The sequence below is a fragment of the Mercenaria mercenaria genome, chromosome 1, assembly GCF_021730395.1.
Source record: "Mercenaria mercenaria strain notata chromosome 1, MADL_Memer_1, whole genome shotgun sequence".
NCBI classification, from domain to species: domain Eukaryota; kingdom Metazoa; phylum Mollusca; class Bivalvia; order Venerida; family Veneridae; genus Mercenaria; species Mercenaria mercenaria.
In genome coordinates, this window is record NC_069361.1 from 41,019,180 (window position 1) to 41,044,754 (window position 25,575).

General features: G+C 33.7%; 1 protein-coding gene across 1 annotated transcript in view; it reads right to left on the minus strand.

Moving 5' to 3' along the window:
* Positions 1–25,575, minus strand: part of LOC123523235 (uncharacterized) — a 183,594-nt gene that overhangs the window by 131,005 nt on the left and 27,014 nt on the right. The window contains exons 9-30 of the mRNA XM_053542021.1: positions 24,133–24,254; positions 23,880–23,979; positions 23,306–23,408; positions 22,724–22,889; positions 22,062–22,251; positions 19,709–19,917; positions 17,803–17,906; positions 17,261–17,436; positions 15,195–15,340; positions 14,734–14,910; positions 14,027–14,185; positions 10,407–10,549; positions 9,980–10,050; positions 9,080–9,240; positions 7,816–7,982; positions 7,493–7,679; positions 6,652–6,816; positions 4,794–4,973; positions 2,959–3,106; positions 2,510–2,578; positions 1,342–1,496; positions 1,105–1,246 (exon numbers count right to left, since the gene is read on the minus strand). Of these exons, the coding sequence (XP_053397996.1) occupies positions 1,105–1,246; positions 1,342–1,496; positions 2,510–2,578; positions 2,959–3,106; positions 4,794–4,973; positions 6,652–6,816; positions 7,493–7,679; positions 7,816–7,982; positions 9,080–9,240; positions 9,980–10,050; positions 10,407–10,549; positions 14,027–14,185; positions 14,734–14,910; positions 15,195–15,340; positions 17,261–17,436; positions 17,803–17,906; positions 19,709–19,917; positions 22,062–22,251; positions 22,724–22,889; positions 23,306–23,408; positions 23,880–23,979; positions 24,133–24,254 (3,240 nt within the window). The remainder of the gene's footprint in view (positions 1–1,104; positions 1,247–1,341; positions 1,497–2,509; positions 2,579–2,958; positions 3,107–4,793; positions 4,974–6,651; positions 6,817–7,492; positions 7,680–7,815; positions 7,983–9,079; positions 9,241–9,979; positions 10,051–10,406; positions 10,550–14,026; positions 14,186–14,733; positions 14,911–15,194; positions 15,341–17,260; positions 17,437–17,802; positions 17,907–19,708; positions 19,918–22,061; positions 22,252–22,723; positions 22,890–23,305; positions 23,409–23,879; positions 23,980–24,132; positions 24,255–25,575) is intronic.

A 25,575-nucleotide genomic window follows, 5' to 3' on the forward strand; every position in this document is an offset into this window, starting at 1 on the left:
AGCGATATGCATGTCGCCTTCTTATGGCGAATGATATTTATCAATGTATTCCAAATTCCTGTTTATGAAGTTAGAAATAGAGCGACATGAAGATATGCCTATACGACCTATGACACCATCTTTCGACATTGTCATTTAGGAGACGTAACTGGAAGTTCCGATCGGTACGTCTTCTGATTATTATGAATACCTGAAAATGCTTCAATTGGTGAAAAACATACAAATTGTAAAATGCAGTCCATCCAACCTATGATCTCACGGTAAAGTCTTAGACCTGAGGAGACATGGCTAAAAGTTGTGTTCCGTGGGTTGTCTGATTACGATAACAGTTTGTATCAATTTAAGGAATATACAAACAAAATAAAATTGAAACAACGTACAAAGTGAACATAAATTGCAGCCTATTTTACCTTTATCTGACATAACTTAAATATGTTTCCGCATGTCTCTTCATTATGGAAACATTTATGCAACATTATTCCTTCTTAGAGGTGAAAGATACAATGCTGACAGAAAATACTTATATGTGACCCTCGATCTCGCCGTTCGAGACCTTGTAAACACAAGAATGAAACTGCAATCTGCATATTATCTCATTATGGCACTCATATGAGCTGTGTATTAGAATTGGTGAAATGATACAGAGCAGACACTATTGTGTGACTGATGAACAGACGGATAAAAGGGCAGATAAATAACAGGAGTAAAAATATATGTTTCTAAAACTTTCGGAGACATTAAAACTTTGAACAAGACGGCGGCTTGCCAAACCATTTTATATATTATCAACTTTATAAAACAAATGTCTGTATTTGCACATTACTATGTACTAGCATAAGTTTTATTACATAATAACATCCTGTATGTGAGCGTAACAAAGTTCAATGTGTCTAGTCATTTAATCACTTACTTGTATTTATACATACATACGCATTTATACGGAAATTGGTACGTGTAACACAATCATATTACAGCGAATCAAAAGAGATAACACTTAAGACAGTATGTAAGTTTGCTAGCATGGGCTATTTGTGGAGTTCCTATTTTTAGCATTGCTTCCTTTACTACAGGTTGTGTCCCTCTTTATTAAGAGAAATAACGTACTGTGTTTTACTTTCAGAAGTTCTTTTATCATGTCATCCCTACTCCCACTCTCTGCCTGCTTTCCTTTATTCAAAAGTGTTGTTTGTAACTCCTGATCTGTCATATGGTATGGGCTGCCGCAAGATTCCTGGTCTAATGTAGCCTGTCAATAGATTTAAACAAATTTATAAAAAAAAAGCAAAATTTAAAGTTGGTTAAGTAATACAATCAAATTTGCATGTCAATGTAATTACTTACTTTAATCGATTTCACCAATGCTGCCATCTTTTGTTTTGTCTCGTGAAGTTCTAAATCGTCCAGAAATTGGATGATTTCTCCCATTTTGACTCGACGTATAGAAAATCGCTTCAGAAATCCTTTTATATTGGCGACAAGCGTTTCTATGGAGGCAGCTGTAATCATCATAAATTTATTTACATATAAAATAACCACATTTAAACTTGTTTTAATGTTACCTGACACAAATCAATAAAAATAAAAATGTGACAAAATCACATACAGAAAGTGGAATACGGCGCCCTAATCCCTGATATTTATTATTTACATGCTTCAGTTGCATAATGTTATATCTAAAGGGAAAGTCATGTTGTTTTCATATTCTTAATTCTTTCTGCTAGCATTTCCTAAATCATTTAAATGTGGAAGAATATTCAGATTCAGCTTGAAAATGAGAAAGTTAGAGCATTAAACTTTTTAACCAAAGTGGCAGTCATTTTGTTTCAATGACAACAAAAAGAATAATATAGCAGATTTATTAAATTTCTAGATACATATTTGAACTGTGTTTACTTATTTCTGTAAAGTACTATCTGATTTGTCCGGCTATAAAAAAAGAAATTACCATGTATTACATCTTACACTCAAAAACATATGAAATTAATCTATTTAAGAGTTTTTTTTTTTTTTGCTACATAAAGAATTAAGCAGTATGTTAATGACGTCATATACGCACTAAAATGGCTGCCTCCATTACCAGTCATTTTCTTAAATTTCAAACTGCCATATCTTTTTTCAAGGGTGGTCCAATTTTAAACATTCTTTAAGCGTTATGAAAGGCTTGAAGACGGCTTTCATATCAAATTAACTTATTGTCAAGCATTTCTTGCCCTTTAACAAACCATTCTTATGAACAGCAACGTTTAACAAATTTTAAAAGGTAAAATTGCAAGAATTTTAAGTTATCAGCGTTTTATACAAATGAATCTGATTTAAAATATGAGCTTAGAATGTTGTATTTCAAAAGATATCAGTTTTGTGTTTTCTGGGGTCATATTTGCGCAATGTGAAACTTATCTAGTGTGTCAATAGATTCAAAGTCCTGTTAGCAGTTTTAAGTAAAAAGATTATCGAATGACGAGATTTTATGATTAACAGTGAAAGTTAGTATTTTTAAAAGTGGTCTCACCAAGTGTTTGCAATACATTCCGTTTTTTTCTTCGTTTAGAAAGTCTGCTATACATTCCATCGGCATTGCCTGGTGACAAAATACTATGAAATTTAACATTGTTCATTTATCTTATATTTTCAAACAGTTCATTTTGTTAACAGTAGCGAACGACCACATTGGCAATTTATACTGTTTAGTTGTTGTTGAGTTACTATAGAGGTATTAGTCTTAAGGTTTAATTGCACGTAGCCCAACCCTTTTTCTGTTTTGTTGTAAGTGTATAGAGTTATATAGTATGTTTTCTGTTTGAAAAATACATACAAATAAATCAATTGCAAAGAATCAGCAAGTGAGATTGGTTACACCAAACACCCCTCCTAGTAGACAACGTGCTAAAGGAAGACAATTTAGTTATTATGTGTCTTCTATCAACAATTAATCCTTTCTAAAAATGTTTAAAGACGAACCTATAATATTTTGAACATCTTGTCCAGGTTTCTCAGCTTCGACCATATTGCCAATAGCCTGTGATTCATCCACTGGAACGTCCGTTGACGTGTCATCTTCATTTCGTCCCCCAGGACCAACTATGGTTCCAGCTACAATTGTTTGGCCCTAATATATCAAATAAAATTGAGAAGATTAAAGGGTGTATTAGGCTAGATATTATGCAAAGTATTACATGAAAGTAATATTACAAGATAAGAATAATTTAGGGTTAGGTTTTTATTTAAACATATGCTTATACTTAAAGCAAGATTTTACACTTATAAAGATCACCTGTCTCATTAGCTACCACATGCCTTGCTTAAACATGTAATTTTATTGCAATCATTATGATTTCGTTTTAAAAGCGTTAACGAAAGCAGTATGTTTTAAGCACTCGTGGACTGTACATTTTCCAGTTAAATGTAGAAGGTAAGCATTTTCAAGCGTATAGCGTACAGTTAAGATGATTTCCACACATGTATTCGAACCTACACTTCCTAGATTTTGCATCGAATTAATGCAACTCTAAATCACAGATCTCTACTCTTGATAGAATTATATCTCATTTCATTAAACTTACAAATGTCTTTGAAAAATACAGGTCATGACTACAACAACTTTGTCAACAGATTCGAAGTCTCAGAGAATAAATCCTCTTTACGTCTAATATTCCTTATGACAAACCGTCTCGAGGAGTCGGTATTACGATACCATTTTTGCCTTAAAACAACGAAAATGTTAATAGCTTTCGAATGCCATGGCAATATTTTACCTTGCTCTCTTTGCGAGCACCTGCAATTGCATTGTCAGGCTGAGGAGCATTTATTGCAATAAAACTAAACCTAAGGATACTCTTTCTAAATGAATTGTTTCTTTCTTCCGTAACTTGATGATGGTTAACAACTTCGCAATTTTTTCCGTCTCAGTTATCTTGAAAATATGCATAATTAACGGGTCACTGACTAGCTTCTACAAAAAGCCAACATTTAACTGCTTTAAAAACGCAGCACTTACATAGTTCTAAAAAACTCCTATTTTGGGCTTGGGTATTAAATGAAAAATACACGTTACTTACACTTGACAGAAATTGATCATGACATTATGCTTATTTTGAGAAAACTGTTTGCTTCATGAGACACACACTAAAATTCGTTGAAATAAGAATAATATGCTAATTAAATCAGCGAATACACTTATTAAATTTATTTATATTATATTTTTCATTGCCTATTGAACATTTTTATTCTTATCAACATTTAGTTTCAGGTGCAAATAAAAAAAACTCTCTCCTTAAGGCTTTTTTTTTTGTTATCAGTTCCGAAAATGAGCCTAAACTTCGAATGCTATCAAAATATGTTATTTCATTTTAAACTTCAAAACATGTATTAAAATCAATCATTTAGAAAGCGGCATTTCGAATTTTTTTGTGTCGTAAAATTACCCCCTATGTGCAATGAGATGGAAATGCCAACCTTACTCATGTCAAGTTTAAAGACGAAGAGTTTTTATGACCGACAGTTAGTACAAAAGGTATTTTAATCATTATTGACCTCATATTCTACATCGAATTTATCGCAGACTGGAAACTGTCATATGAACCCTAAATTATTCACTCCGTTTTTACGCACGAATGCTTTCATAACTAATCATTATAAATTATACGCATCATGTTTAAATTTATTTTGATATAAAAACCATTGCTTCAGATATTCACAATGATTTTTACCTGCGCGTCAAAACGAGTTGCCTTTCTAATCATTGCCATTTATTTCATTTAATGGTACATTAATAATGAAGTAGGCGTTCGACAAACCTGGTACACAACTTTATAATCATCGCACTCTTGTGTCCATTTGGGCACTTCAATTTGTCTTTGTGGCAAATAATTGCTCGGATCGACAAATCCTCCATCTCTCTTTATAGAAAGATGAATATGGTTGTAACTGTCACATGAAGAGCGTGTTACTGTACCTATAACAACTCCGGCAGAAACCTAAAATGTAAAGAGAATAGCATCTAGATGTAGTTGAAGATATTTCTGATGATAAATTTCATTTAGTGGCTGAATGTAATTACCAAAGCTGACAAAATTGAATGGTATACAAATATCTTCAGGCAGAATAGGATATCATTCCATCTACAGTCTGGTTCATCTTTCCGTTATGGGCTGTTTCCTTGATGTTTCGTTGAATATATGTTAATAGCATTCATGTTATATAAACAACACTATTCTAAAGAACTCGAAGCGTGATAAAACGAATATTGTAATTTTTCAAAAACAAATTTAAACAGGGGCAAATATATTATTGTTTATAAAGGTAACATTATTAAATATATCCCCGAATAGCCTTTGCAGGCCGATAAAACATTGAGTATCATATGTTTTGTTGTGGCAGAAAAACGATATTCACGAAACATACTGGTTTGTAAGTTCAAATATTGATTAACTTTGAAAAGTCTTTAAGTCACTAGATCGAACCATATTTAATTTACAAAAGAACAGATATAACAGGCATCCTATCTTCATCATATTGTGGTATAAGTATTTTACAATAATGTACGTAGGGCCTATGTTGTTTAAGTACTGAATAAGAGCTTTTATTCGCAGAGATTTTATGTTTGATATATTCGCGAAATTTGAATATCAGCTAATGCAAAACCGCGATTTTCAATTGGACATATTCAGTATGTTTTACTGTCACTCATACCAAGGGAGGTTACTCTAACTTGATTTATGACAAATCGATTAAGTATATAAATTTATTCTTAATTATTTTATCAAATCATAATTTCAACTAATAATTATGTAAATTACATGTAAAGGAACATAATTTTACATAAATATATCTATATAAGTCTATATACTATTTGATCGTCTGCATGTACTCTAAATGCTTGATAATTGCTTTTATTGATACACACAATAGCCGTCTGCCCGAACGAAAGCACTTACACTAGCTTGGCTGGCATAAAAACGCAATCAAGCATACAAATAAAAATATCGTTTCATGTTTTATGAAAATGCGCGAATTAAAAAAAAAACCGTGAACAAGCCCATTTTAGAAAATAAGCGAAAAATAGAGCCAGCAAATTCAAAGCCCTATACAGTATACCGATAGTGATTGAAAAACGTAATTAATTTAAGTAATTAAATGCTGAATCCATATATTTCTACCCAATTATTTGTTACCGGCTCAAATTATTAGAATGTAATGTCACTGAAATGAAATCATTTATTATGAATATTCTAAGACACAGAAGTAGGTACCAGTCCTCCAGAAAGTGGAGCAATTATCCCTGCAATCATTGCATTATTTTTCATAGTAAGTAACGACTCCCTTCTTGATCCTTGCATGAGTTTTATATGTGTATGATGAGGTTTTGATGTAATCATTAATATTAGATTGAAGGTTATGCTGCATCAATATTTATATGAATTATATACCGAGCACATACAGTCATTTATAAATAATGAAACATATAACTAAATATATATGTTTCTGTAATAATCCTGTTAGTGATGTTATAGATCAACACGTTACAGGTTTTATCCTTCAAAATACAGTCATAGACAAATGTGACAAAAATATACTATTATGGAAGGTTTGAAAACGCATATACTTTAAAGGAAGATATGAGTTTCTGGCATTAGTGTTGGAGAACAAACGTACTCTTTTTTCATCGTAAGCCGGACCATCAGGATGCATTATATCTTCTTCCGGGTTAACGTTGGTTATTATCAATTCTGAACCAGGAGGAAGCTCTCCACTATCCAAAATGATAATTTCGTTCTCACTTCCTGAACGAATCACTCTTCCAGAAAACGGTGCAATCACCTAAAGCAAAAACAGTTATTTTACATTTTGAACAAGTGATTGATACATTATAGTGTAGTACTACATAGATTAATAAATACAAACGATCCAAGGAAACGTCATCAACTCAAACAATAACATTTTCCTACATTAGAATAGTAATGACTTACGTGTTTTAAATTTCAGTTTGCCTGATTAACCTTATGTAGATATGCTACCATTCAAACCACATCTCAATGATTAAAAGCAGCTTTCAGTAATGTCTTATCTGTCGTCCAACTGACAGTTTATTTGGAAATAAGATGAAATACATGTTAAGATGAGGCTGCAATTAGAATACATTGTATATTGTCGTGAACGTTTTCCTATTACGCATTTTCCATGCCCCGGATTTGACTTTCAATTTATAGACGTAATAGAAACGACTTTGCTCGCATAAAGATAAGCTAAGTAAGACATAGATTGTAATCTATCACTTTTCTGATTCAAAATAAAACTCGGTGCAGTGCTACTTTTACTCTGAATGGTACCACACCATGCTGTCGTACTGTTATACACAGTTTAGGTACGTTGTTTATGTCTGTTTTTTAAACAAACCAACTTGGGCTTGTAGTGTATTTTATACAAAACGTAGAAATGTAGCAAAATTGCAGTGACCGTATCATTAAATTTCAGAGAAAAATATCATAAAGTTTACCGGTTTGCCTGTACTTTGCAACAAATCTATCCCATCACTTTTGTATTCGACTTGTCCGTTACCGAGTCTAGAAGGATAAAAACCATCTCCGCTGCAGCCACCGCCACTGACTCTTTTTTCACGCGGAAAGTCTTTGTGAAACTTTGGTCCAAATATACGGTCGACTATTGACCTTGCAAATTCATACCTGCAAAATATACAAATATCATTGATTCATAAATGAACAAGGCAGAATGTATCCGTGCTGGAGATGACATGTACACAAATTAATTGTCATTAGGAGAACATTGGACAAGCGAAGGGGAACTCTAAGCTGCACTTACCCGTTTTTTAAGGTTTCAAAGGCTTCCTTTAGGTTCTTGTACGTGTCGAATAAAATTTCAAAGTTTTTTAAGTATCCTCCACCAATATTTTTCAGTGCATCTAAAGGTGCCATCAACGTTTCAATTTCATTTTCAAGTTCAGCTAGAATTTTCTGTTTGATCGTTTTCTGAAGGAAATAACACTTAAATAATATTGCATATTGTCTTACTGTACTTGCTAGTTCTTCAGTATAATTTAAACATCAAAACAAACTTTCCTTAGGTTATAGAAATGTCTTTTCTGGTTGATAAGAAACATTCTCTTTACTAGAGTGCTTTTAACAAAATGTTAGACATAATCAGTGCCGTATTTCACACAGATGTTTAAACCACAAAATGACTCGTATATTGTACAGATGTATTTGATTTAACCAGAATCTGTCATCGGCAGAAATATACATTAACGTGAATTAAAAAAGTAACATCTATACATTCGAAACAATTCCTGTAAAACTTATCGAATGTTTATGATCAACATATAAGCATTAAAAAATCAGAGTATCATGAAGGTTATTGCTCTGCGCTATATAAAGCGCAAATACCGCTCATCAAGTTTGTATTCGGATAAAGTTTTTTTTTCGGAAATACAAATATTTGTCCTTTGTAACGAATATAAATGTCCGCATTAGTCGTGACAGAGTTAAAAGATAAATAAATTGATCAAAATTTCCTATCATAAAAGATTAATTTGATTTTTTACTTTTCATGATGCAAACGTTGACAACGTTGACGTAATTAGAACGTGGGCAAGGTAATGCCACACATGGTACTTTTGATCCAAGCATGCTTTGTACATGTATCATCACTAGTGGGTTGGTAATGATCTTGTTGTAATATTTGAAGATTTTAACGTTCGCTTATTCGTTGGCAAGAATAAAAGTCCACAACGACCATAATTCATATTTATCTTTATATATATCAGAAAAGTCGGGCAGTTTTAAATGCAATATGCTTTTTGGTAGTTAATATCAATTTCAGCATATAACAATAGTATTTGTTTTAAATTGCACGCTATCAATTTTGTATGACAATATTAACAGCATGAGCTAAATGGTCATGATTCATATAGCATGAAAACTGCCTTATTATGCCAAGTTTAATTATATATGTTAAAAGAACATTAAAAATCAGTATATAAGTTACATTGGTGAAAGAGATCTCAAAAATATATCATATACATTCATTTCTTCGTACAAAAACATGATTTATAATAAGTGTTTATTACAAGAGACGTTTTTCCCTTCGTAGCCTTTTCAGCTAGGTCCTGCTCAACTGTTTCAAGAAGCCAGTCTTCTCCCTTTTCCTTAATTGCATCTACGGCGTCACGATACAAGTCTAGAAGTGTCTCCATATCATCTGTCAGATCACTCCAGTACGGGCTAATACCTTTAAAACATATGATATCACCGCACACAATGTTCATGCTCACAGGATTTAACTGTAGACAATATTATACCTTGACTTTTTTCTCCACTAAAAGAGTTGCAAATATTCTCAATATGATTTAGAAATGCATATAATTAATGCATTATGATGATATATAATGCTTTATGAAATTTTAGAATAAAGCACAGCTTACTATACAACTCAAGACTGACAAAGTTATATGTCACTTAAAGGACAACTGTTTTACCATTCATCAGTTTTTGAACAATGCTTACACCTAAAGGACCGTAACACAAACGTTTGAAAAATAAGATCTGTTTCAATTCGATGACCTGTTTGGTATGGTAAAGGGATATAATCATCCGTCATTGTAAATATTAGGGCATAAGATATTAATTCAAAAGTAGAAATAAAAATTCCAGCAAGGAGTACTACCTTTTAATATGCACTAAACATGTCAGAGCATTAAAACTAGCTGTATGCTTGTTCAATTTCTGATGATTGGTTTGACATTTAAACACTTTTCATCTATACATGCATGAAGTGATAAGCACTATGATCGGTTTCAGTTGGTCTATTTAGAGGTGTGAATGAGCTCTCCGAAGATATACAGGATTGTGCACTTTCCAAATAAAATAAAAGATTATACAAATCTTTGAATATTTAAGTGAATAAAATATCAAAAAGCTTCGTGAATCACTAAAAGTAACCTTATAGTAAATATGCGTGTATTATTTACCTTCAGTAATGAATGTATGATTCATTATATCATCCTTTGTGTCTTTCAGAATGTTAACATTTGTATATATACTGCAATTATAATAAAATATTATTGAAGTGAAATAATGCACGACATCACTTACTAAAGTAAGATTAAAGATCGAGATATGATACGTTGCTCTTTCAATATATAAACAAGGAATATACGCAAAATAGTTAAACTGACCTTCTGTTATTCAGAAAAACTAATACAGATGTACGGATAATATTGACATATTTTATGTTTATTTACAAAGAAAAATTCTAGCCTGAGCAGTGTATATAAAAGGGCATTATGTATAGACTGAACGCCCAAACTGGAAACAATATCTGAAAGAAAAAAAAGATAGCTATTACGTAGACAAGTAATTTTGGGAGTGCTTAACCATTGATTATATTTGGGTTACCTTATCACCCCTGCTCCTATCTTGAACAAAGATGTTTTGGGATCTTTGAAAATATTCATGAATCCCCCAATTATATCTTGTACCGCATTAAACACGTCCTCTGCTGCCTTTGGGATCACCACTTTAACGGCCTGAACTATTGACTGAATGGAAACAATATGTAAACATTTAATACACCATACATCATAAACACAATGTTTTCTTTGGGTTTGTCGCACCGACACAATTATAGGTCATATGGCGACTTTCCAGCTATGATGATGGAGGAAGACCCCCTGCATTTTTCAATCATGGGCGGTCACCTGGGTAGAACCGCCGACCTTCTGTAAGCCAGCTGGATGGCTTCCTCACATATAGAATTCAACGCACCGAGAGAGGCTCGAACCAACACCGGTGAGAGTCAAGTGATTCAAAGTTTGTGACCTTAACCACTCGGCCATGGAGACCCCCGTGCAATGTATCGTTCGTTAAATAGTAATGTAGAACTTAGAGTAGTTCTACACGTTTGATAAACCGGAAGTAGAAGCGTAACGTCATTTATCCGGATAACTTATAATAAAGCCTGGCAGACGGAAATAAAATCATTTTTTGAAACTGATTGTAATCCATGAGTAAATTTATTTATTTTCGTATGTTAACAGCATGTGCATGCCAGTTTTGAAAAGTGATCGTTTGATATATAAGCGTTTTCATCTGTATACAAATTTATACCAAATACATCAAAACAAAGAATTTCCTATTTTTGTAAATTGTGTTGATTTTCATTTTGTCAGGTTTCCAACAAAAATAAAAATGTAGGAGTTAACTGCATATGCCTTTGAAAGACGCTTTTCTGTGTGCTTGATACGGTGTTCCGTTATAGCCATCGTGGTTTCGCGCTGTCGTTCTTAGGGCGAAACCGCGAAAACACGATGCATTGACGCGAAAACACGATGTGATAAAGCGAAAACACGAAGCGATAAAGCGAAAACACGATTCTAAAAATATCGTGTTTTCGCGCTATTAATATCGTGTTTTCTCGTTTTCGACCTCTATATCCCATCCTGTTTTCGTCTTCGCGGTCAGTAGGCCGAAAACACGATATTAATAGCGCGGAAACGCGATATTTTTCGCATCGTGTTTTCGCGATCTTATATCGCGTTTTCGCCCTGCTGACCGCGAAGGCAAAAACACGAAAACACGATCAAAGATCGTTGGATATGCGTAAACATGGAAGACGAATTAGACTCGCATATCAGGGAGGATTTTTCAGCTGGTTTTGTCGTGTTCTCTTTAAGAGATCTTGAGATATTTTGCTTAACTTTTGCGGTTTATATAATGTGTAAAGACGTTTAAATGGTGAAGTATTTGAAACATTTAAAACAGTATATGCATACGTTAAAACACTGACGCACATGTATGGATTTAGCAGAGCAATGATAGATTTTAATTGGAAAATTAGGAAATTTCAGTTCATTAAATCTGCAAACCGGATCCTGTTTGTCTTCTGTCTAGGAATATCACCTGATTAAGGTCAAATATCAGATGTTCTCCTCCTGTATTTGACTGGACTTAATTCCAGGATATGGGATCACGTGATTAAAATGCATAGATACAGATACCGAAATACACAGAGGTAAACATCATATTTTTGTTGCTTGTTTTTTTTTTTTTTTTGTTTTTTTTTTCAGACATATCCCAGTCTTCAGCTATTTTATGCTGTTTCTGACGATAAATCTCTTTTTGGCTAAAACTTTCTACTTTGTTCAAACACTTCAAAAATGAACATTTTAGTCATCGCTACTACATTATTTGAGTTTGTTTTGACTAAGTAGGACGTTTAAGCTAAAAAGCGATATACCTAAAGAAATAACATAAAACAGTTCCAGACTTCGGTTTATCTGAAAGAATAAACGCCAAGCAATGAATAAATAAGCGGACCATCTGGTCCTGCGCTCACCTGAGTAAATACAGCTTACCGCATTTAAAATATACGAAGACAAGTTTTTCTAATATAAGCCTATGTAGCACTAAGTGACTCCTGGGGTTCGGCCAATTTGACACTGGGGCCATGATTTTAATATCGTTCGTAATTGTCTGGTATTCAATGATGCACACACTCAGGCGACCTATAAAATACCAGTTTTTAGCTTAGTGTATTTCAGTATCAGTACATCTGTATCCATGTATGGTATCCAAATTCAGTCATTACATAATCACGTGATCCCATACCTTGGATTATTCGCTTATCAAGGGGTCGGCATTAAACCTCCCGCACTGAATGTACGCACGCATTGAATGTACACAATCAAACTAATGTTAAACCTTACCCTAACCTTTAATCAGTATATTGTACATTCAACACGTGCGTACATTCAAAAGGGGCGATTTAATGTTGGCACATATCAAGGGTTGAGTGATACAATGTGCAAAATGATATTTATCAAAAGAAGGTATGTACCTTTTAACTAAGGTTCGACAATACGTGATTCCGATTATCATACTCAAGCATACAAGGAGACATACACGATAGGTTGAAAACAATAGAGCCATAATTCTTCCTACCAACGATAAATCGGCAATCACTCTGCATATCAGATCACACCTTTAGGATGCATGTAAAGTTCTAACATTTATATTAAGACATCGTGTTTTCGCGTTTTCGCCTTCGCAGTTGAGATGGCGAAAACGCGAAAACACGATACAAGATCGCGAAAACACGATGCGAAAGATATCGCGTTTTCGCGCTATTAATATTATGTTTTCGCGTTTTCGCCCTACTCTCCGCGAAGGCGAAAACAAGAAAATACGATTGAACATCGAGGGCGAAAACGCGAAAACACGATATTAATAGCGCGAAAACATGGAAGACGAATTAGACTCGCATATCAGGGAGGATTTTTCAGCTGGTTGTGTCGTGTTCTCTTCAAGAGATCTTGAGATATTTTGCTTAAATTTTGCGGTTTATATAATGTGTAAAGACGTTTAAATGGTGAAGTATTTGAAACATATAAAACAGTATATGCATACGTTAAAACACTGACGCACATGTATGGATTTTGCAGAGCAATGATAGATTTTAATTGGGAAATTAGGAAATTTTAGTTCATTAAATCTGCAAACCGGATCCTGTTTGTCTTCTGTCTAGGAATATCACCTGATTAAGGTCAAATATCAGATGTTCTCCTCCTGTATTTGACTGGACCTAATTCCAGGATATGGGGTCACGTGATTAAAATGCACGAAACCGAAATACACAGAGGTAAAAAGGCGAAAACACGAAAACACGATGGGACATTGAGGGCGAAAACGCGAAAACACGATATAAATAGCGCGAAAACGAGATATTTTTCGCATCGTCTTGCTGCTTTATTGCATCGTGTTTTTGCTTTGTCACATCGTGTTTTCGCGAGTTCGCCCTTAGAACGACAGCGCGCAACCACGATGGACCTAACGGAACGCCGTAGCTAGATCATATTAAGAAAGCTTACTGATAATGATTCATCCTTTCAGCAGTTAAAATGGTCTTCATAAGTACTGCCACCAAATGCATAATGTTTATAGAGACATAGGACACCAAGATATCATTTGATCTATAATGTTAAATTATACAGTGGTAGTAACAAATATTGTATACATACATTGAAAAATGTCATAATATCTTCTTTGACCTTTTCGTATAGACTAACAACTGCACTGATGAACTTCATTACAGGGTTTATAAATGGCGGCAAACTGTCTAATTTGAAAGTTGCAAGCTTCTTCATTGCTCTGTATATATTGCTAGCCAGGTGTGTTACCTGTAATGATGTTGAAATAAAAGTAAAATTGATATTTAAGTATTAAATTTGTTTATCATTCTGTCACGTCTACTGAAAGAGCAGGGCATGTTTGTCATATAAGACACCTATAAACATTGAAAAGCCTTATTTACCAGACAACATTTTATCTTATTTACTTCTACCAACAGCCTATCCTCAGTTTCCAGAGCCACTTCTACCTCCATCATTTAGCCTCCGACGGTGTAATAAGCGCTTTGGAAGATGCATATCCTAGAGTAATAATCTGCCTCTAGTTATATTCTAAATATCAAGATATCTGTTTTTCTGGATACATAAATCTACACATAATCGCATTTGTTCTAGACAATTTAAGGCAATTCCCGAAGTTATTCTGAAAACTTTTAAAACATTCTTATTAATGTTGTATAATTGGAATGCTCGTTGAGGGCTTTAAATCCGCTGTACTCCGTGTTTAGCACATTCAATTGTTTGCTGTATGTCGTGTCTGCTAATAATTATATTTTTTCGGCCATAGAGCGATGCAAGTCTAAGTTTAAAATACTTGCCTTCTCTGGAATTTCCGTCACGGATTTAACAAAATCTTCAACAATATCCTTCAGGGAGAAGTCGGTAGAAATAACACTCTTTAATGCTTCTACCCCTCTCTTGACAGCACCTACAACTTTGTTCACAATATTTGTGAACTGTTTTATTAGGTCAAATCCCAGCTTTGGATCCAGTTCCTAAAACAATTCAAAACACTATATCATCGTATCGAGATAAAATATCTTTTAGTCTTTTAATACGTTAAAACATTTACATTTAAAATTTTGTTTTATATTGTTTTACTATAAAACGTGGATTAATACTATTATTGTAACTTGTTCATACTATACAAAGTATTAACAAAAAATAAGAAATATATATCCCATAAAATATAATGAAACATACATTTAGACTTAATTTTATGACGTATACAAACAAACTAACATCGACTTTGTATCACTAAGACGGAATTAAGCTTTACCTTTAATATATTGAGGGCGTACTTTGCACCACCTTTGAAACAAATCCTTGCCATGAAAAAGTCCATGTTGATGCCTATAAATCCCAAGTGAACCTTTACATACGCTTCATCATGCACTCTCACATCTACATGTCCTTTTATCAAAGCTGAAATAATTCATAACAACAAGTTGAATTATCCATAAAAATATATCAATATGCTGCTGAATTAAACGTATGTATTTGAACCAGCCTTACTACACGTTATATGAATAGTGTCAAAATAATTATGAGTAAATATTTCAGTAATTCTCTTTGCAATTCTAAAATAAATAGGATTTTTCAATCAATGCATGCAATCAAAAATAATAATAATCTACCCAAACAAAATATGCACACGCTAGGTTCCAAGGTGTGTTTCCTATCAATGCGTTTGGCCGGAATAAGTCAGTCTAAACTGTAAATATTTCGCCCACAACTGTTTTGTCTATTTCTAGTAAACACTACCGTATACATAGTCCTAGTGTACACAAAAACTACATGCACAATAACGTTTATTGCAATATTACCTTCCTGACTTGAGTTATTGAGCGGAAATCCTTAGCCGACCAAATTGAAATCTTGAGTCATGTACTAGTATTTATACAATTGTGCCATACACAATACTTGGTGATAATATGACAAACCAAACTAAAATGGTAAATTCATGTGTGGTCTCAAAACAAAATTTACTCTCTCCTTATGAATTGTCTTCTGAATTGACAGTTAAGTGTGTTACCTCTAGACCACCGGGTCACCTCAGATTATTATATTTAGTCCAAGCGGCACAAAATACAATGCAAAGCTAGTTCTATATATAAGCTTCTAAATGACAAGGTAGGTGAAAATATGCCAATACAAAATTATTGGTAACCACATATTTTATAGTCAAAACGAGATACTAGGCACGATTTTGAGTGGCTGTGATCCCGGTCCTGAGCCCATTGACCACAAAGACAATTATTTAAAAAACTCGAAATACTTTCGACTGGGATATGAGCCAGTATTTGTCCACTACCCTTCGAAATAACCTACATTTGAAAATGTCCTATGGACAAACGCCTTCGATCACTTGGCTAAGATAGACTTTCGGTGTAGGTTGAAAAAGAAATTAAGTGAAGGTGACATCGATCCATACTATCCCTGCCTTAGGATTTCTATAAGCTACCTTTTCACAAAGTTTCATTTCAATATATCAAAGAATCTAGAAATATTAAGAGGAATCTTTTTTCTTCTATTAGTGTTCCGAAACAGCGATTTTGACTTTGGCTCAAGTCGCACTAATGTGTCTATAATAGCTTTAAATCTAAACTAAAATTATAGACCGGAAACGTCTAGTTCGGCGCCATCTCACACTCCTCCTTCCGACCGAACGCAATATCTTAATGTGTGACACGGGCATTGTTTGCTGCGCTGAATTCTTCCAGGGATTCTACTCTTACTTTAAATTTCTAAAAACCATTTATTCAACGAAACTTTGTTTAAAAGTATGGAAAACTATCAGAACTCTAAATGTATATTATAAGATACTAAACAAAACTTATTGCACGTCATGTACAATTTGGCAAATATCTGATATAACTGAATTTTTTTTGCAAATAAGTTTACGATTTTGATAAACATTTTGTTAATAACATATTAAACATTTGAAGATGTCAAATCACACAAAAATACAATTTGATTTATTGTACTGCTATACGTCATTTTTAGAAATCACAAAAATGCATATAAACGTTGCGGTTTTAGAAAACAAGTAAATACACTTTAGAAGAATACAAAAGTGAGGATTTCGAATTAATTTTGGAAAACTGTTTTCAACAGAACACGACAAGGACATTATTTTGTTTTTGTCGTTACTTTCTCCCTCATAGCTGTGCTCTTTAGTTTGCTTGTTCTAGACAATTAAGTGTATGTTTTGTGACTCAAAAAATGGTTTTTTATCAGTTATGTACGTTCAGTAATGTATAAGAAATTGGCAAAATAACTAATGATGGGTTAGCTGTTTATTTTTCAGTATAGTTCATGAATGAAAATACGCTTAAAACATACACATGTGCAAATCAAGGAGATTTTCCATGATAATGCCAAATGAGGCACCAATGGCACTCGAGCCAAGCTGTTTCTGCCAGTCTACACCTGGGGCCTCAAGTCTAAATGCCAGTGCAGCATCTAGGATTGATCTCCTAGAAATTCCAGCGTGAGCAAGTCCTGTGTTATCTCCGGTGCTAGGAGAAAATAAAGGTATCAATTAGAAAATTAACATTCTTAGACGCATTCGTTTCTGAAACACAACTGAAACAATAAGCGTAATTATTTTTAAAGTGTACTAAATGAGAAATATATGAACAATGTAACATATGTGAGTGGGTGGCTAAAATAAACTCACATCGGAAATTGATATTTAATTATTTCATGTATAGAGGTTATTCATCATAATCACGGACGATTTGTGGTAAATGCTTGCCAGAATACATGTTCGGATGGGCAACTGATGACTAGCCATAAAATCTCAAAAGTCGATATTAGGCCTAAAATGTTGCCGGTGTACTTTAAAATCCAGCAAATTAATACAACAAATGTCCTTAATTTACCTATCTAAGGCTGAAAATGGATGAGCCTGGCACTGGAGGAGTGCTTCATAGCGAACTGTATCATCGTCATCATACAAAGCAACTTTCTCCAGCTCCTGTAGTGTCTGTACAAATACCAAAACAAATTGTAGTGATCGTTATATTCTACAAAACGCGTAGTATATTTAGAAACCTTACACCGCATTACAATTTAGGTTGTTCTCTTTCGTGGTATCAGGTGACGTAAGAAGAAAAACACGAGAATGTTACACATTGGAGGTAACGCCAGAGATTCATCACGGATGAGTGTTTGATACCGTTGTTTGATCACTATCGCCTCTTTTACAGAAGTGTTGATGTGATTGTTTTGCAGATGTTAAGATATTTGTGTTCTTAATTTTAATGTGATGTCCAGTATTTTCAAAGTGTACATGAATGTTCAAGTTGAACCTACCCACATGCTGTTTCATTCTGATGAAAAGAGATTTTGTCTGTTTTGTGTTTGACATGGGTAAACTGTTGTGTGATGAAATTGTATGGTTGGTGATACACATTCAAATCTTTACTTTTTGAATACTCCGTGTTAGGTTTCCAAAGCATTTTAAAAAAATCAACAGTCTGCCTATGTTCTGTGAACAACCTCTAACTGTGGCTGAAAGTCTGTCAATATAATACCTAATTTGTTTACAATGAGCATATTTACCGACGAAAACAGACCCCAAGTTTTCTCTATCATCACAAAGAAGCTGATGACACCACCAGAAACACATACTCACTCTAGCTCAGTTAGTTTCACAACAAGATGTCACTGCTCCATGAGTACCGGGGAGTTGTAAGAAAATTTGAACAGGACTGATGAATACATTAAGTTCACCTATAAGAATTATCAAGAAAGTCAAATATCATTTCTGGAAACTTCTGGATACGCCGCCGATGATGGTTCAACTATAATCATTTTCTACAGAAAAGAAACGTAGTCTAAACACCATCTAGACAACACAGTTCAAAGTCTAGAGAATTACTTCACAAAAGAGGAAACTGGTATCAAATGAAAACGACATGAAGTCAGATATCGAACAAGTGAAAAATGCTTTTCGAACAAATGGTCATCCGAATTAGATGTTCGTTATACCTGACAAACAAGATAAGAGATAGAAATATTCATCAAAGTAAAAGGAAAAAGATGCGTGCTTGAAGCCATACATATGCGGAATATCAAAATATTGCACAGGGTCTCCAAAAATCATCATTTGAACATGTACCATCGACTATATACTTTCATCACAAAACACCTAACCCTTGTCAAAGCAATAACAGAAAAAAATGAATAAATGTAGAGTGGTGTACAATATCATATGTTTGAAACCGGCATAATTCTTAAAATTGTAAATTAAACAAAACCTTATAGCTAGGTACAGACCGACCATTCTGGAATAATATGATAATACCGGATATCACATTGGACTGAAAATACCAACGAAGTTACACCTAGACGTTAAAGAAGTGGTAGTTATCAAACGCCTATCACTCTATAGAGTCGAGGAATGAAGTCGCCTCTAGTGTTCCACATTATCTATCTACGTAACGTGATGCTGCGCACTTACCAAGCACTTCGTTAAATAAACTGTGCAATACATTTGAAATCCTGTGAATCAAAATATTATGTTCCGAGTCATGGAATAATCACATTTGAAATAACACTATGATGTATTACAGAAATATAAAGAAAACAAATAATTTAAATTTTATCTTGACAAGTTTTTCTCAAATATTACTTTTTCTTCCTTATGACTCGCTATAATATAAAGTAGATATATAGGCTGATGAAAATCTAGAGAAATACTTCTTTCAAAAATTTAGAGAACATTTAGAGTACGAATATAGGGACAAGATATCCTAATAATCTTAATCTTATTCTCATTCTTACTTTCAAATCGTGAAAATTTCTCAGTGCATGGATTCCAGTACGTTTAATCCACTGTGAGTTCGTTGAATTGATATGTGACACTATGTACTCATACGATACAGATAACCCTGCATTGCCGATTGCATCAAGGAGGACAACTTTGTTATGATCATATTCTACACATTCTATCTCTGTCATTGTCGATCTCTTCATCTTGAAAAACCATGGATCTGGATGCATTGGGAAACATATAGTAGTTACAGTAATAAATGGTAAAAATACTTTCGATCAACCAATATATTTGTACGTTGTCATCATATTTTCAATGATTTATGTAACTTCTTTAATAATGAGAATTCGTACATACGAACTCTTTAATTATACACGAGGATAGACCAAACTCTTCAGAAATATGTTTAACCTACCATACAAATTAAAACATATAATATTATGTAAAAAATTAATGTTCTTAAAACAAAATCAAAAATCACAAAAGATGTGCTGTGTATCTATGTTGAATTCCCAATGCCATTCGAAACATGAATAAAATCCCACCTTTTATCACACTGAAATATAATGGTGTGTAATAGTAAAATAAATATATTTTTAAGGACAAGTCACTTTTGAAATATTTTAGGATTATTGTAATACACAACGTATTACATTTCGCTTTCAATAAGTATTGCAATGCTGTGAACGGTCCTATTTAGTGACGGGTGATTGAAGCATTATAAATTCTTACGAGATTTGTATAGGCAAAGCAACAGTCCATTTTTGATTGTTTGATTTATGAATTATAAGCTACAATATAGAAGAGCCAGTTTAGGAAAATCTACCTGGAATGCAGAAATAAAAGCAAACTTTTAATAAGGTCATGAGTCATCTCGCATCTTTCAAATTTTGTCATTAGTTTCAACGATCTGTCGAAATTACTTTTGTCCCTCCTATATAGGCGTTATTTTTGTTAGTATCTTCAAGTTGGTAGGACATTGTAGGATGTTGCTTACTTTACATTCCACATCAACATTTGTGCTTGAAGTTATTTTGTTTATCTCACTGAAGTCACGAAAGATTTTCTATTGTGTTAGTTTATTGTTAGATTTAAGGGTACCAAAACTCGACCTTATGAAATATGTATGTTCCTTTCTGGGGGATAAAGAAAAATATGAACGCTCATAACGTTATTAATTTTAAAAAGGACTGGGTGTTTTTAGCTTTTTTCCCCATAATACTCCGGAAATTCAAAGCGCGTTGGTCTACGGATCGCGGGGTTGCGAGTTGTGTCTGAAATCATTCGTCCTCCACCTCTGATAATGCATGTGGGGAAGTTGGCAGTTACTTAGCGGAGAACAGGTTTGTACTGGTACAGAATCCAGGAACACTGGTTAGGTTACCTGCTCGCCGTTACATGACTGAAATACTGTTGAAAAACGACGTTAAACCCAAAACAAACAAACAAACAAACCGTGATACCACCATAGTTTTATTATGATAATTAGTGACATATATATCACTATTTCCATTAAAATTTGAATAAACACCCTTCTGTAAAATTTGGATGTACAAAACAACAAATAGAAAAATGTCTGTTACAGCGGAACTGTTATAAGATTTACATACGGAAAACAATTATATAGTTTTAAGGTATAAAGTCTCACAAATCTATTCGTATTTCAACGTTAATCGTGAACGAACACAGAAATTGTTCGGCATCAATTTCTGTTTTTCAAAAACTAAACAAAAAACGAATAACGTCGTGTTGATTTCAAGAACCGATTAAGCACAATATTCTATATCACTTTATAAGTAAAATGTCATAAAATATCGGTCTTATTTGCCTCTGTAAGTAAATTTACGTTCGTTTACGCATAGCCTTTACGTTGAAAGTCGATCTCTGACAACAGCGTCAAAGAGTCGACTCTTTGGCTCAGTGGTTAGAGCACTGGACTAGCACCCGAGCGTCCCAGGTTCGAATCCCGCCACAGGAAGGATTATTCGTCATAAAATGCTATGCTCATTGATTTGTTACAGCTACAATTCGTAAGATTGTCCGGGATACGGACTTTATCTCGTGCCGAAAATGGTACTTTCTGTGCCAAAAATGGCTTAAACGTCATCATGAATGATGACTTCTTTTAAAGAGGGGAAGTGTTAAGGAAGATTACACGTAGCCTGTACATTTAAAGCCATCTCGGACAACATCTGCGTCAAGGAGTCGTCATAAGATGTCAAGCTCCTTGTTTTTTTACGCGTAAAGCATCGTAAGAGTATGTAATAAACGGAATATTCATTTTCACAAATTACTCTGATTCCCTATTAATAAGTTATACATAAGAGTTTCAGCTGTAAATAAAAGTCATTTAAAACAAGGTACCATGTAATCCAAGTTCATTATGGAGATATTGTACAAGTTTCTCAGCGTGTTCTGCTTGTCCGTACTTTCTTACATTACCAACTAACCCTCCAAATGTTAAACAGGAAACGTGTCTAATTTCTTTTGAAAGAGGTACACTTTCTGATCTCCGCCCTTTGAAACAAAACTTCTCGACAGTAGTCAACAGCTCCTGTGGTAATTTATGAATATCAAAGTAACATCTTGGCCAACAGTGCATCTCAAGAACATTTTTGCACGCTTGTCTTTGAACAAGCAATGAACAAGCAATTTGCTGAATTGGACGACAATAGTTCTATAAATTGCTAGAAGTTGAAATTGCCAAAATGCAAAATATATTTTGTAAATTTATTACGATTTAAAACGTGACAACATGGTCTAAATTAATTCAGTTTGACACCGATGTGGGTTCGGGGTGTTGAATTCTTCATATGAGGAAATCACCTAGCTGGGTTTTTCTAACCAGGTGCCCACCCGTGATGAATTTATACATGAAGGGGCACCTGGAGTGTTCCTCCACCATCTTAAGCTGGAAAGTCGCCACTTTACCAATGATTGTGTCGATGTTACTTTTAAACTCAATAGAAAAAAAAACATCGTTTGGAGTCAAATGTGAAAAACAAGTTGTGTGATATTTTACTCACTTTATTTGGTTCATGGTGAAGAGCTGTGAGCAATGTTAGCACCCTCATTAGGAAATGCTCGCCTGTGTGTAGATTATTCAGCACCTTGTTCACTAACAAAGTTTGTTCATTGAGCGCCACGAACGCGTCCGCCATCGTATTTCTGTTTTCTCTTTTTTGTATTGAGCTGAAAAAATGTCTCGTTTATGTTTTAGCGAGGGAGACAAAATCAAAAACGAAATTGAATATATATTTAAAATTTGTCTAGTGGCAGTTTTTCATATAGCTACAATAAGATAACAAACGTACATATTTATTTCTTGCCGCATAATATAAATCATACATTGTTATTTTTTCACTTTTTCTTGCATTATTGACAATTTTGTGTAAGTGATGAACATCTTTTCCATTTAATGTCCCTTATCGAAAATATCGCATATAATGTTGTAAGATACTGTTCGTGTCAACAAAGTTATCAAATTTCTTTCTTTATATTATTCCTCATAATGAATGAACTGACAAAACATGTCCCGGAAGCTGTCACAACTGTTGTTGAACAAATTGAAACTGTTACAACAGAAGAAGGAATTATAAAATACTTACGTTGATAGAAAGTAGGTATTAGCGATTTTCTCAAGATCGGCATCAGACATTTGCTCAAGCGTCCTAATCAAATTATGGAAGCACTTGCCTAATTCAGGAGAGCCTGCAGAAATGGATGCCATTGAATAATGAACATTTATTATATTCATTATTTTTACTTTATGTAGGACCTAATATATTCAGTCGAAAAGATGAATATGTAATAAATGAAATTACATGTAAAATGCTTCTCTATACATTTAGAACTACAATCATCAAATAGAAACAAAACACATGAGATTAACTCTTTTATTTTCTATTGATGATGATCACATCTTTCTTGAATTGGTACCATGAATACGAGCACTTATGCTCAACCAGCCCCAGTGGGCAGTGAATGTAGCATAGGATTTAACATATTTTTATATCATACCATGGCATGATGGGTACGAGTATTGTGTGGTACTAACTATTCAGTTATATTTTTGTTGCTTACAAAATTATAGATGCAGGAAGTTACAATTTGAAATTCCTTTTAGAAACAAGCACCATCCTAAATCACTTATGCATTTAGATGAAGCATTTCTATGTATACCTTTCTCTGGTTGTTGTCGGATGCATGTCATGTTTCCAGCTATGTAATTCTTTGCATCATGAATCTCGCTTTGTGTTTGATAGGCATCTCGCTTTTTCATCTGAAATGAATTATATCATGCAGATAGCAAATTGGTATCTTTTTAATCGACTTACAATTAGTTTAATTTATCAATATATATTAACGTATTACACAAATAATACAAGTATGTGCATTTTTAGAGAGCAAATAATACATGTAGATAAATGTTTACCTTTTTTGTGTGGTGGATACTTCCAGTATGTATACTTTTTGGCTTTTCAGATTTCGGGAAAAATTCTTTCTTCTTTAAAAACACCAATTTGTCTTTGGAGGTAGCAGCTATCTGTGGAAAACCTGTTGAGAAACAAACAACAACCGAAATAATTATGGTAAATATTAATTATCTAATTGCACATCAGCATATTAAGCAACGTTTTATATAATCATTAAAGCATTTCAAGACCTGGCACTGTAACAGTTATGAAACCCTTCAAATAAATTACTTTCTCCATATCTTATTTTAGAGTATAACCTTTTCAAGGCTTTATACGTACAAATAGCCGCCAATTTTAATTTGCCACGGACAATAATTGGCAAAAACGTCAAGTACTTCTACAAAGACTTTGAACTTTAAAATAGTACTGAATGATAGCCCATATCTACCATATACCAGCCAACAACTTTCATCATTCTAGTCTTATTATTTTAATAAATATTGCTATTATAATATTCTGTTTCCCATGGGAAATGGCCGATTTCCTATGGGAAACGGTCATTTCCCATGGGAAAATGGCTTTCCCATGGGACGGTGTTTTCCCATGGGAAACATTTGGGAAATCTTTCCCATCGGAATTTCCCATGGGAAAACCTTATTTTTTTATTTTTCATATAAACTATTAGAAAAACATCATAGCTGTTTTATAAAAATACTTTTACGGCACTGGCTAGTTTATTTGTAAAAAAAAAGATAATTTAGTTTTCCCATGGGAATGAATTCCTTTGGGAATCCCATAGGAGATTGTTCCCTTGGGAAAAGTTTCCCATGGGAATACTTTCCTGTAGGAAACTGTTCCCTAGGGAAACATTTCCCATGGGAATGCGTTCCTATAGGAAATATTTCCTGTAGGATTTTTTTCCCTAGAGAAGAGTTATGCAAAAAAATGTAGCCCGCCTGCTTAGTTCAAAAGGGACAGCGCAGATCTACAAATCGCGTGCTCGTGAGATCGGTCCTCGGTCGAGGCGGCATCCGCACTATCTTCTCCATTACGATTTGATTAAAAACATTGTGTCTAAAAGCAAAAGTGTTATAAATTTAATCCCTTTTTTAGGCTCCCTTAAATAAATCGAGAAATATATTATAAAGAACAAAGTGCGACAATAATTTTCATCATGTTTTAAGCAAATGATTTAAAATTCATACACAATGTATGAAGGGTCGGCGCTCATATCTCTCACAGTGTGAAAATATAGATTTCATATTTTCACAGTGTGAGCGATGAGATATGAATATTTAACTGATAGAATACAGTATTTCATTAGGTAGCATAAAATAAAAAAAAAATTCTATTGGGGGTAAAATACACTTTCACCTTCGAAAATGACCTTTTGGGCGATTTCATATACTAAGATTGATCTGGTAGTCGGATCATCTCGGCTGATGATTCACTTTAGAAAA